The 12903-nt window shown below is 46.5% G+C and overlaps 2 protein-coding genes across 14 annotated transcripts in view; one reads left to right on the top strand and one right to left on the bottom strand.

Annotated features, from left to right (window-relative positions):
• Positions 1 to 12903, bottom strand: part of tacc1 (transforming, acidic coiled-coil containing protein 1) — a 457444-nt gene that overhangs the window by 103068 nt on the left and 341473 nt on the right. The gene's annotated exons all lie outside the window — the stretch shown is intronic.
• The window catches only part of LOC140396915 (fibroblast growth factor receptor 1), a 54810-nt gene that overhangs the window by 24448 nt on the left and 17459 nt on the right, over positions 1 to 12903 (top strand). Inside the window, exons 4-5 of one of the 2 annotated variants that reach the window (XM_072485837.1) lie at positions 2463 to 2666; positions 5617 to 5761. In XM_072485837.1, the coding sequence (XP_072341938.1) occupies positions 2463 to 2666; positions 5617 to 5761 (349 nt within the window). Of the gene's footprint in view, positions 1 to 2462; positions 2667 to 5615; positions 5762 to 12903 lie in introns of both variants that reach the window. The other variant, XM_072485838.1, reaches the window with a different exon arrangement.

Raw genomic sequence — 12903 nt, 5'->3', positions numbered from 1 at the left:
GTCCCAAGCCCCTGCCCCTTCCCAGTAGGATTGCAACATTTTTCCTTTCAGTTGCTTCTGCAATTCCCTTCCGAAACCCGTGATTGAATCTACTTCCAACCCACACACAGGTATTGTATTCCAGATCTAAACCACTTCCTGTGTCAAAAAAACTTTTTTCCTGATGTTGCCGATACTCTTGCCAATTTCCTCCAAGCCACTCACCATCCTGACTTGGAAATACATCACCGTTCCTTCACTGTCACTGTCGTCCTCCCGAACAGCACTGTGGGTGTACTGTTACAGAATATTATTATTGTACATCTTCTTATTTAAATCCATTGCTGATGTCACCAGTAAGTGCTGTGACTGTTGTTACTGTTATTTTGGTGTTTAACTAGCTGCTCCCATTTTTGAGTCCATACTATATTTTAAACTTTGTTATTTTAATATATTGTTTCAATATATATTTGAGCAGCACGGTAGCAAAAGTGGATAGCACTGTGGCTTCACAGCGCCAGGTTTGATTCCCCGCTGGGTCACTGTCTGTGCGGAGTCTGCACGTTCTACCTGTGTCTGCGTGGGTTTCCTCCGGGTGCTCCGGTTTCCTCCCACAGTCCAAAGACGTGCAGGTTAGGTGGATTGGCCATGATAAATTGTCCCTTAGTGACCAAAAAGTTTAGGAGGGGTCATTGGGTTACAAGAATAGGGTGGAAGTGAGGGCTTAAGTGGGTCGGTGCAGACTCAATGGGCCGAGTGGCCTCTTTCTGCACTGTATGTTCTATGTATATTAAACAAGATTAATTTTACCTGGAAGATGAATGTGACCTTTTTGTGGTCAAGTTAGCACATGCACCTACACCTTGGGGACTGCAGCAGTTCCAGAAGGCAGCTCACCCCCACCTTCTCGTGGAGCAATTAGGAATGGGTAATAAATACTGGCCCAACCAGCTACGCCCACAACCCATGAAGGAACTTTTAAAAATCACTTTAACTCTGTGCCCCCTGATTATTGACCCTTTCACCGATCTATCAACTTTGTCCAGGCCCCCGATGATTTTGAAAAGCTCCATCATCCAATCTCCTCTCAACCTTCTGTTATCCCAAGGATTCCAGCTGCAATTTCTCTAGTCTGTTCTCACAACTGAAATTCCTCATTGCTGGAACTCTTCGATCTTTCCTGCACCCTCTCTGACGCCTTCACATTTTTCGTACCATGCAGCCCTGAAAATTGAGCCAATCCTCCAGTTGAGTTGGAAAGCAACAAAGAGAATATAACGACACAGTTTGACACAATCCACTCACCTGGGGTCCAGCAAGGATGAGATTTCTCATTTGGCACATGCTGGGTGGGTTTCTGCATCTCACACTTTCAGCATCTTGGGAATGCCTGTTTTGCCTGAGGATGATTTTGATGAAGTTTGATTGATTGACTGAAGATTAACATTGAGATTGCCTCAGTGTAGTTTGAAGGCCCAGTCATAAATAAATTGCCTGCCTGACACACTGACTGAGTTGCAACTTGTTTCGGAAGCACTCTGAAGATCCTCTATTGTGTTTGTCATGGCATTTTTCTCAGCTCTTCTCGTTGCATGGAGCTGGGAAGCTTTGCTCCCCTCTAATTATTAACTCAGTGTGTTTATATAAACCAGCAAAACCCCAATTGTATTCCAACCTGGAACTCACTCTCAGCTATTGATTCACGCATAGATAAACAGAGGAGGCCCAGTTTTATTCCAAATTTCCTTCTGGGGCATGAGTGTTCCACTGGGTCTCACTAGGAAACCCAAGGCCTGCCTTGTGCTGACCTCCTTCTATGTCTGAATGTGGGCTGGTAACGGGGGGGGTGGGAGGTGGGGGGGACAAGAACTCCATGGCAAGGGGAATTGAGGTGATGAAGAAACGTGCCTCAATGGATACGTTTATTTTCACTGTGGGAGGATAAGAGAAAGCTCTGGGGTCTTGGATATCAGTAAAGATGTTTCTCAGACTGAAATTAGCAAGGCATTCAATTTGGAAAATGAAATGGGGTCACGGGCAGTTCATTGACAAGAATGGCTGAGTATTGGAGATTGAAGGAATCATTTCCGGCAGGATAATGCATAAATGTCTCTTGATGATCTGTATGAATCGCATCAAACACCTTTGTGACTTGATCACTGATCAAGCAGCCTGTTGTTGAGTGCTTGGTTATTAGTGAGTGGAAATGTGTACAACTACAATGCCTTGCATGCATGAAAAATGAGGGCAACAAAATGCCGAGGACAGCAATTTGATTTGTGTGGCAGAAAGGGCTGATTATTTTTTTGCAAGGAATTTGCTGGCAGCTGACCACCCATTCCCCAGCTTGCACCTGGAGCATGTAAATCTGTAGCCACTTTGTGGCATCTGGCCTTCCGTATTAAGTGTATCGCTGTTGTGGATGTGAGGTGTGTCTCTTTCTTTTATTTCCTTTAAACGAGCTCTTCTTTCAACCTGCCCAGTGATGGAGGATAAACCGTCCACTCTGTACCCGCCCATATACCTGGAGATCATCATCTACTGCACTGGAGCCTTCCTCACCTCGTGTATGGTGGTAGCAGCTGTCATCATTCGCATGAAGAGTACTGCCAAGAAACCAGACTTCAACAGCCAGCTGGCTGTGCACAAACTAGCCAAGAGCATTCCCCTCCGCAGACAGGTAACAGAAAGTAAATAAAGAGTTCAAGAAAACTTTACCCTAGCCTCTAAGAAAACTGTGCAAGTTTGGCTTCAGCCTCATTCAAGCTGAGCGGCTGTGGGGCGGGGGGGGTCATAATCTATTGGACAACTTAACAGTGAGCCCACATTGGCTTGACCTCAGCAAATGGGAAAAGAGCCTTTGGGAGCCCTGACATGGTTTATTAAACTACCCCAATTGGTGGCCAATCAGTGAATGTCCTGCCATGGGGGCCACACTGAAAGGGATGATAGTCTCGGCCCAGCTACTGATCTGCTTTGATTTTGTTTGCAATAGGGGTTTAGGCCCTGTCATTGGTCACAGCACTGCTGTCCGAGTGGGGGCAGGGTACAGGGGGAAAGGAAGTTAACCAGGTTTCCTGCTATTCAATATGGAAATGATTTGTGCTGCAAATTCCATATCTACCTGAGAAAGTAGGAGAATGGCACAAAGTGAATTGCTCACTCGGGAAGCAGCACGTACGATGGGCTGAATGAGTTCCTGCACTGTACAAATGCTGTGATTCTATCCTCTGAAACCCGACCACACCATCGAAGCCCTCCTACCCAGTCACCCCTGGACATTCACTTCTCTTGAGCGAAGAGCCTCACCCATCCTGTTCAGTGGATCTCCTCTGTCCTGGTATCGTGACAGCACAGAACAGAACTGTATCCTTCAAGATTTCTCCTCCCTCCTTCCATTCCCGCTGACTGCCGAGAGTGCCTCCTCTCCGGAAGAAAAGCTTTGATCTCATTCCATTATTCCTGTCAGGAATACGTTCAGATTCTCTCATCTCCACAATAACCTTCTCTTCAGTTTAAAAAAAAATCCAGTTGAGCAAAGTGAGAGAGAGATTAGGTCAGCCTGTCACTGCAGTATGTCAATTCCTTTACCTGTGCTCATGTCCAGTAAATTGGGCAGTGCTGATATTTCAGTAACTGCTTTTCCCAGGTCAGGTCATTGGGAAGGAGTGCTGAATCAGCAAGTGATGTTGAGTGAGTCAGATGAGGAAGAAAAACGGCACAGGGAATTGATAAGCGAAGCCTTTCCTCAGCCATCTGTGATGTGGGCAAAGACTTGATGTGTCTTCGTGGATAACTGTCTGGGTAAATGCTTTCTACCCCCAGGCTCCAGTTGGTTAAGCAGTCTGACCTGAGGGGTCACTGCCCTTTGGCATCAAGTTGCAGGTCTCCAGTCACCCATGCCAAGCTGAGTTATGGCAGATCTTTTATCTCAACCTCTCGTCCACGCCTCATCCTCTCAGAATCCAAAAATGATACTTAGTGAAATTTTTATCGACATTGAACCCACAGCTGTCTGGTTAGAGCATTGCCAAGATTCACAACTCTGGGTGAAGATGTTTCTCCTCATCTCCGTTCCAAATGGCCTGATCCTGAGATCGTGACCCCATGTTCCAGACTCCTCAGTGGAAGGAGGTGGCCTGCTGAACAAGTTCTCACCTATCTACCTGTTGCTAATGCATCTGTCCATGGCAGGACAGCAAGAATAATTACACAAAGTGCTTCTGGAGACCAAGTCACATCTTCACACTAACAACACCCTTCATCCTTCAGAAGAGAAAGGTTGCAAATAAGGAGGAAACAATTAGTTCAGGATCTGATCTTAGCCAGAAGCACTGTGAAGGGAGTGTAAGTAAAATAGCCGGAATGCCAATATCCTGCAGGTGTGCCTGCCTTCCAGAGAAGACTGGGAGAAATCAGTTCAGCCAGTTTCTAAACCTCCCACTCAATTTTCCTTGGTAGTCAATGGACAGGGATGTTGGGTGGAGCTTATAATAGGCTGCCATTCTGATAAAGCCCACTTCACAATAACATCTCAAATGCAAATCTATTGCCTTTCACGCCCTTCTGATGAAGTCACGAGATAGGAAGTTTCCATTCCGCTCAGACGTTCTCCAGACTCGCTGCACTGCCCCCCAACCTTGTCAAAGTGTTCCAAATGAGGCGGAGACGATGCAAAACCCAATCATGGAGGCTAGAAACTGTAAGGGAAACTCGGAACTCTTGAGTGACAGTGAATCCATTCAGAATCAGCATCATTCATGTGAATATAGGGGCAGCCACCCCGCTTTCTCTGTAAGAGCACAAGTACAAGGGGAAAGGCTACAGAAATCAGAACTGTCAGTGTGCTGCAGGCGCAGGCATTGAAACATTAACCTTCCAGATAGTGAGCAGCGGGATATTTGTGAAATTGTGTGGAAGGTGGTCTGTAACTCACCGAGTGCACACTCCGGCACAGACCTGGGGAGATTGTATTGTGTCAAGCTAAGAACATCTCCACAGACCATGTGTGCGTCAGACTCGAGCCTGGCCTCCACTTAGAAAGGAGTGATTTCATAACAACAGCCATTGTTTTGACATCTTGCAAGACCTGGATAAAAGGTAGCACAAGTGGCTTCACAGCACCAGGGGCCCAGGTTCGATTCCCCGCTGGGTCACTGTCTGTGTGGAGTCTACACGTTCTCCCCGTGTCTGTGCGGGTTTCCTCCGGGTGCTCCGGTTTCCTCCCACAGTCCAAAGACGTGCAGGTCAGGTATATTGGCCATGATAAATTGCCCTCAGTGTCCAAAAAAGGTTAGGAGGGGTTATTGGGTTACGGGGATAGGGTGGAAGTGAGGGCTTAAGTGGGTCGGTGCAGACTCGATGGGCCGAATGGCCTCCTGCACTGTATGTTCTATGTAAAACCACAAGAAATAATGGATGGAATCATGAAAGCTGGAAAAAGAAGAAATCTTTTGGCCTTTGTTCAACTTAGCACTGATGGAAGAGATGGGAATGGTTGTGGAGAGTGGGGTAGGGTAGAGGAGTGAGTGAATGGCCAAGGGCCCGGATCTTAGCACAGTGCAGTGCTCTGGCTGCTGTTTGTGGATCTCTTTTACAGACTCTAACCTCTGGTGTCTCTGTCTATCCCAACACAGGTATCCGTTGATTCCAGCTCCTCCATGCATTCGGGTGTCCTGCTGGTTCGGACAGCTCGACATTCATCCAATGGAACTCCGATGTTGGCAGGGGTCTCGGAGTATGAGCTTCCCGAGGACCCTCGCTGGGAGTTCTCCAGAGTCAGGTGAGTGCGTTCTGTGTTTTGTTCTCTCAGTGGCACAGATTTTGAGTCTGAGCAAAGAGCCTGGGCCTGAGCTGTCGATGTGGTTGTGGGTTCCTCTCACTGGGGGAGGTGGAATTGGAATTCTGCCAATTCTTCCATCAACATTCAGTTAATAGTTCATTCAGTCGGAACAAAAACAGGAAACGCAGTGAAAAATAGAATGTACTCCAAACGTGACCAGACTTATTTATAAACCCAGGCCTGCGGATCAGCTGCGGTTCAAGCCTTGGACATGTGCCCGGGCGGTGAACTGGGTGGCTCATTGAGCTTCAAAGGTCACCCTCTGACTGAGACTCGGGGCCCAGCTCTGAACCCCAAAGCCTGGGGTGAAGGCCTCGTATCTGGAAGCCTGCTTTGAAATGAACCAGAGTCAGCCTTTCATTGCCCACGGCCCCAGAGCTCACATCAACTGCGAGTGCATGGTGTGAATTCAGAGTCAGGCCAAGAGAGAATGCAAGCAGGCCCTGGTCGGTAGCTCCAAATGCATTGGGAATTTTCCCTTGGTGAAGTATAACTCTGGTCAAGGCTGTAAAAGAGTGGAAGTAGCTCATTGAGCAGCTTGTACACTGAATCAAATCGCCGAGGAGTTTATTTAACACTGGGATCATTGCCACTCCTACCAAGATTTCCCAAAGCCGTATCGAAGAGGGTAATGCCAAGCTAAATTACCAATAGCACTCTTGAGCGACCAGGTTCACATTGGTGCCAGGACAGGTTCAAAGATCACGACAGAGCCAAGGGAGCTCCACTCTGTCTCTGACGGTGCAGTGTACCTGAGATGTAACAGGAAAACACAGGTATTGATTCATGTTTACAGAGAGTAGTTTGATTTGTTGTCATGTTGTAACTGGGTCTGGACTGCAGCCATAGCATTGAAAACCTGAAGAATCTCCACAATGCACAGTTTGAGGAGGTTACAGATCATGGTACAATTTTGCCGTGATGGACTATTTTATTGAATTCTTCCTTGGTGGTTCCAGCACCCAGAGGGTTAAAATTTGTCACCGTTGGCAACTTGTGTAAGGTGCAGAGAAGAAGCATCCAGACCATGAGACAAATGGCAGGATAGATTTGCCGGCGGCTGTTGCCGTTAGCTGTTGAATTCAATAAGTTCGGTCAGTTCGGTTGAGGCATTTTGTGGAGCTTGTAAAATTATTCATTTGATTGGCAGCTCTGTATTCTGGGGCCATCGCAGGTACTTGAGGGTCAGGATTCTTCGGGCCGTAGGACTTAGGAGCAGGCCGTTCAGCCCTTGGAACCTGCTCCGCCATTCAGTAAGATCCGCTTTGCCAGCTGCCTCCCATTTTGCTTGATTCCCTCATTTTTAAAAGCTCTGTCCAACTCTGCTTTGAACATACCCAATGACCCAGCCGCCACTGCTCTCTGGGGGAGAGAATTCCACAGACTAACGGCCCTCTGAGAGAGAAAAAACTCCTCAGGTCGACCTCTTATTCTTCAAACGTGTTCCCTGGTTCTCCTCTGGTTCCACAAGTGGAAACAGCCGCCTGATACCTACCCTGTCACATCCCCTCAGGATCTTGTATGTTTCAGTGAGATCACCTCTCAGTCTCCTGAACTCCCAATGGATATAGTCAAAGGATAAGCCCCTCATGGCAGGAATGAGTTGAGTGAACTTTGAATGGTGCTTGCTCTTTGATAGACTGGGCTGGGAGAAACAGGGCTGTGGGTATGCAGAGAGCGATCCAAAGTTGTCCAGGTTAGGCGGATTGGCCGTGCTAAATTGCCACTTAGTGTCCAAAGGTTAGTTGGGGTGATTGAGGTGGGACTGGGTAGGTTGCTCTTTCAGAGGGTCAGTGCAGACTTAATGGGCCGAATGGCCACTTCCTACACTGTAGGTATTCTATGCCTGTGCTCTGTTGACTCGCCACTCCGAAGCTGTCAGGCCCACCGTTCCAGTCTGAAGCTCAAGTAGCCGGTGAAAACTCACCACGAGTACAAGAGCAGGCGAGAGGCCTTCAGCTGGTGCGTGGCATTTCAAGTAGGTTGTTCCGAATTATTATCGTGGCACTGACTCTGAACATCCACGAGGGTTCTCCCCATCCTGCCATAAGTTGAGTCGGAACTTAGTGACGTTCCTGCAGAAACAGTTCCACCATTCCCCTGTCAAAGGTACAGGATGGTTGGGGGGATTGACTGGGAGAATTGCTCCCTGTGGAATTTTTGGTGTCTGTTTCCACAGAGTCTGAGGCGTTTATTTGCTTAATATTAAATCAATGAAATCAGTGTAATGGTTTCTAGCCTAGCCAGAGTCTGATGAAGTGTTTTTAATATACCCGTCTGTGATATATTGTACCCCACTAAGCTAGGGATCTTGCTCTATTTTCACTTCTGGGCCCTGCTGTGGATTTGTGGGCAGCTACAAGCAAGCCTTGAGGTCCATGGGGTATGCTCTCTGGGAAGGTAGCAAGGAAATGAGTCGGTGCGTGGATGTCCAAAAACTTTGCGGCTATTAACCTATGGGATGTGAAGCTGCTGCAGTTAAATATTTCCAGCAAAATGTTTTCAAAGATGGTTAGCTGATGGGATTTATTGATGGGATCAGGCTCAGACTGATGAGGTTTCGATTGACAACGCCTATCTTAGCTTGATAAGATCGGTCTTGGCTTGGTGAGATTGACTGGGTCTGTTGTAGCTTAATGGGGACAAACTCCTCCAACAAACATCTCTCGCTTTTATTATTTTCCAATGTCTGCACAGAGCCAGGAGTAGGAAAGAACAGAGAAATCCTAACTGGAATAGTTGGCTGAAGACATACAGAATTGTGGTAGAGCGGCCCCTTAAGGGACGAGCCCTCGCGGTCCGCGTGGCTGGCTGTCGCGTGGGGGAGCACAAACCCCGGTCAATGGGGGAAAACCTGGGAGCCAGAGAGTAAAGACTTTTTTCGTGGCTTTGCGCCTGTGTACAGTTTACCTTTACTTGTTACCAAAAACCCTAGTTCAGTGATAGTGGAAGTCTCCTCAGTCTTGCCTCGAACCACCACAAGAATGTTAAGAGGAGGGAATTAAAACATCACAAATTCAATAATAAATAATAATAATCTTTTATTGTCACAAGTATGAAGTTACTGTGAAAAGCCCCTAGTTGCCACGTTCCGACGCCTGTTCGGGTAAGCTGGTACGGGAATTGAACACGCGGTGCTGGCCTTGTTCTGCATCACAAACCAGCTGTCTAGCCTACTGAGCTAAACCAGCCCTTTCACGTGGTTCTCAGAGTGTCTAATCTTTGATAAGTTGATGGCCATTGAAATGTTTTGTCCAGATTAGGGTACTATTGTTTAATGTGGAACAGGTATGGCGGGGTAGAAGAAACTGCTACCGTCATGGATTTAGTTGGTAATTAGTGCATCAGACAGACCAATTAAAGTCGTGTTAAGGCCATTTGGTCCATTGAAGTGCGTTCTTCAAACTCCTCAAGCGAGAGAATCTAGCTGCCTTCCGAATTTTCCTTGGCTGGAATTTTCCAGCAGGTGCCGCCAATGGTGATCCCCTCCAATGGTGGAGGGTGCGGGCCACGCAAAACCCCACAGATATCGGGGGGGGGGGGGGGGGGGACCGGAAGATCCCACCACGGACCGAAGGCGAACCCCTTCTGCCATCTGAAAATAGGCCGCTGGGTGTGGGGGGGTGCTAGAAAATCTAACCCTTGTATTTGTAGGTCCACGAGGCTTATTCCAAACACCTACCCCTCATTGAAAAAGTGTTCCCCAAGATCACTGAAACTGTTTACTCTTTATCTGACAAAGCACTGTATCCTGGTGCATGGGCAGCACGGTAGCACAGTGGCTAGCCCTGTTGCTTCACAGCTCCACGGTCCCGGGTTCGATTCCCGGCCTGGGTCACCGTCTGTGTGGAGTCTGCACGCCCTCCCCGTGTCTGTGTGAGTTTATCCGGGTGCTCCGGTTTCCTCCCACAGTCCCGAAAGACGTGCTGTTAGGTGAATTGGACATTCTGAATTCTCCCTCTGTGTACCTGAACAGGCGCCGGAATGTGGCGACTAGGGGCTTTTGCAGTGTTAATGTAAGCCTACTCGTGACAATAAAGATTATTATTAATTTCAAATAAAATTCTGCATTTACTCTCTCGGTGCCATTTCTTATTTTCTGATAACTATAAACTCCTCTTTGATCTCCTTTTATCTGGTCTACTCATACCTTGAAACTTTTTAACGGTTAATTTACAGACACCAACCTCGCTCCCCGTATGCCCCAAACATCCCACTTCATACAAAACGTTTTGGAATGAAGATGTTGAATGCATTGTATAGGGTCAGAGTTGAGTGCTGCATGTTGGTGGTGTTGCATCTCTGGAGATCAATAACATTGACAGCTTTGGCCAAAGCGAAAACCGGAAGAGGTGAAACCAACCTGAGGAAGAAGAATGAGAAAGATTTGGATGACTCTTACAAGATTACAAGAGAACCTGGCCCTAGAATGAGTGATTGAGTGGGAGAATAAGAACCTTCTTCCTATCACTGATCTCTCTCATGTATATGCTGAATTGCAGAAAGGCCTCCGCTGCTTCTGTGTATCTCTTGGTAATGTTCTCTTATTCTGGAAATGAGCATATTGTGATTGGGAGCTGTACATTCCTCATTGAGAACGTGCTTAAGGACAATGTGTTGGCTTCTCTTAATTCTCCACACAAGCACCACATAGAATTCCTACAGTGCAAAAGGTGGCCAGTCGGCCCATCGAGTCTGCACCGACCCTCCGAAAGAGGGTCCCACTCCTCCGCCCTATCTCCAGAGCCTCGTAACCCCACCTAACCTGCACATCTTTAGATTGGCTGAGGAAACCCACGCAGACACGGGGAGAAGGTGCAAACTCCACACAGTCACCCAAGACCGGAAGTGAACCCCGGTCCAAGGTGCTGTGAGGCAGAAGTGCTAACCATTGTGCCACCGTCCTGCCCTGGCCTCAAATCTCAGGAGCAAAATATAAGGGGGGAGTGGGGGAGACAGGTCTTGCTACATCTACCCCAAACAAAGGTTAAATCATCCATGTGAGCAATTCCCACTGGTACCTCATGTGCAATTCGCAACACCTCCTTTCTATACCCTTCCGGCAATACTACTTGATGAACTTCTGCCCACTTTTCATCTGCCTGTATATGTACAGGTCTCCATTTTCTCATCAAGACATCACTTTTACGGTAATAATTACTGGTATACTCTAAGATTCCTCTTCCGTATATGCTTTCTGATATATCTGTTTTATTTCTACATCTTTCTGTTGTAACTCTGCCAATTTTCCTGAACTAAAAATATCCGCCTCATCCTCCACCTGTTCTTGTTCTTTTTCAACCATCTGATCAAAAATCATTTCTGATAATTGCACTTCAACTTCATCTTCACTCTTTGATTTCTCATAGAACATTACAGCGCAGTACAGGCCCTTCGGCCCTCGATGTTGCGCCGACCTGTGAAACCACTCTAAAGCCCATCTACACTATTCCCTTATCGTCATATGTCTATCCAATGACCATTTGAATGCCCTTAGTGTTGGCGAGTCCACTACTGTTGCAGGCAAGGCATTCCACGCCCTTACTACTCTCTGAGTAAAGAACCTACCTCTGACATCTGTCTTATATCTATCTCCCCTCAATTTAAAGCTATGTCCCCTCGTGCTAGACATCACCATCCGAGGAAAAAGGCTCTCACTGTCCATCCTATCCAATCCTCTGATCATCTTGTATGCCTCAATTAAGTCACCTCGTAACCGCCTTCTCTCAAACAAAAACAGCCTCAAGTCCCTCACCTTTCCTCATAAGATCTTCCCTCCATACCAGGCAACATTCTGGTAAATCTCCTCTGCACCCTTTCCAATGCTTCCACATCCTTCCTATAATGCGGCGACCAGAACTGCACACAATACTCCAAATGCGGCCACACCAGAGTTTTGTACAGCTGCAACATGACCTCATGGCTCTGAAACTCAATCCCTCTACCAATAAAAGCTAATACACCGTACACCTTCTTAACAACCCTTTCAACCTGGGTGGCAACTTTCAGGGATCTATCTTCTCGTCTTGTCTTAACCTGTGACTTTGCAACCTTGTTACTACACAATCCAGAAAAATCCCAGGATATTCGTCCTTCAACCCTTCAGTTGTCTGATTTTCCACTGGCTTATCAACCACAATAGGCATCACTACCACCTGCGATCCAAGATAAACTGTATTCCTGGACAAGATAGTTTATCTATTACTCCTACTACCACTTCACCACTCTTCACTGGACTTTCCAACCTTACCCTATATAATGGAACGCTACTCCTCTCACCCTGAATTTCACATATCACCACCTTTTCTGGCAACATTCTTCCCAAACTACATAATTTCTCATCTCTTACCATTAAAGATTGACTAGCCCCTGTATCTCTTAAAATTGTGACTTCTTTACCTGCTCCTCCTGATACACGAGTAAACTTTACCCACACAAGTAAATTCTTTAAAGACATCTGGCACCTTCTTAACAATTACTTCTTGAACTGGCGGTACAATCATTTGCACCTCCTTCGCTTCCCTTGGGCTTTCCTTTACCACTCCAACAAATCCTGTTATCTTATCCTGTTTTACCACATCAGCCTTCCCAGTGCTTTTATTCAACCACCAACACTGTGACTTTACATGGCCTAGTTTATTACAGTGAAAACATTTGAAAATTTTCATCTCTTTTCCACCGTCCTGTATTTCTTTTTTAATCTGAGGTACACTCTCTTTATTATCTCCCATCAGATCACCTTTACCTTTACCACTTGACTTTTTCTCATGTCCCCAGTTTCTATCGCTCACAGGCTGAAACTGATGTCGGAAATCAATCTTTGATTTATGAACTAATTCATAATCATCTGCCATTTCTGCTGCTAATCTCACAGTTTTAACCCTCTGTTCTTCCACATGAGTTCTCACTACATCAGGAATTAAATTTTTAAACTCCTCCAAAAGTATAATTTCTCTGAGAGCGTCATACGTTTGGTCTATTTTCAAAGCCCTCATCCACCTGTCAAAATTACTCTGTTTGAGCCTTTCAAACTCCATGTATGTTTGACCAAATTCTTTCCTTAAATTTCTAAACCTTTGTCT

The sequence above is a fragment of the Scyliorhinus torazame genome, chromosome 20, assembly GCF_047496885.1.
Source record: "Scyliorhinus torazame isolate Kashiwa2021f chromosome 20, sScyTor2.1, whole genome shotgun sequence".
Lineage (NCBI taxonomy): Eukaryota > Metazoa > Chordata > Chondrichthyes > Carcharhiniformes > Scyliorhinidae > Scyliorhinus > Scyliorhinus torazame.
Note: the sequence above shows the minus strand (reverse complement) of the source record. Positions and strands in the feature narration are given on the sequence as shown.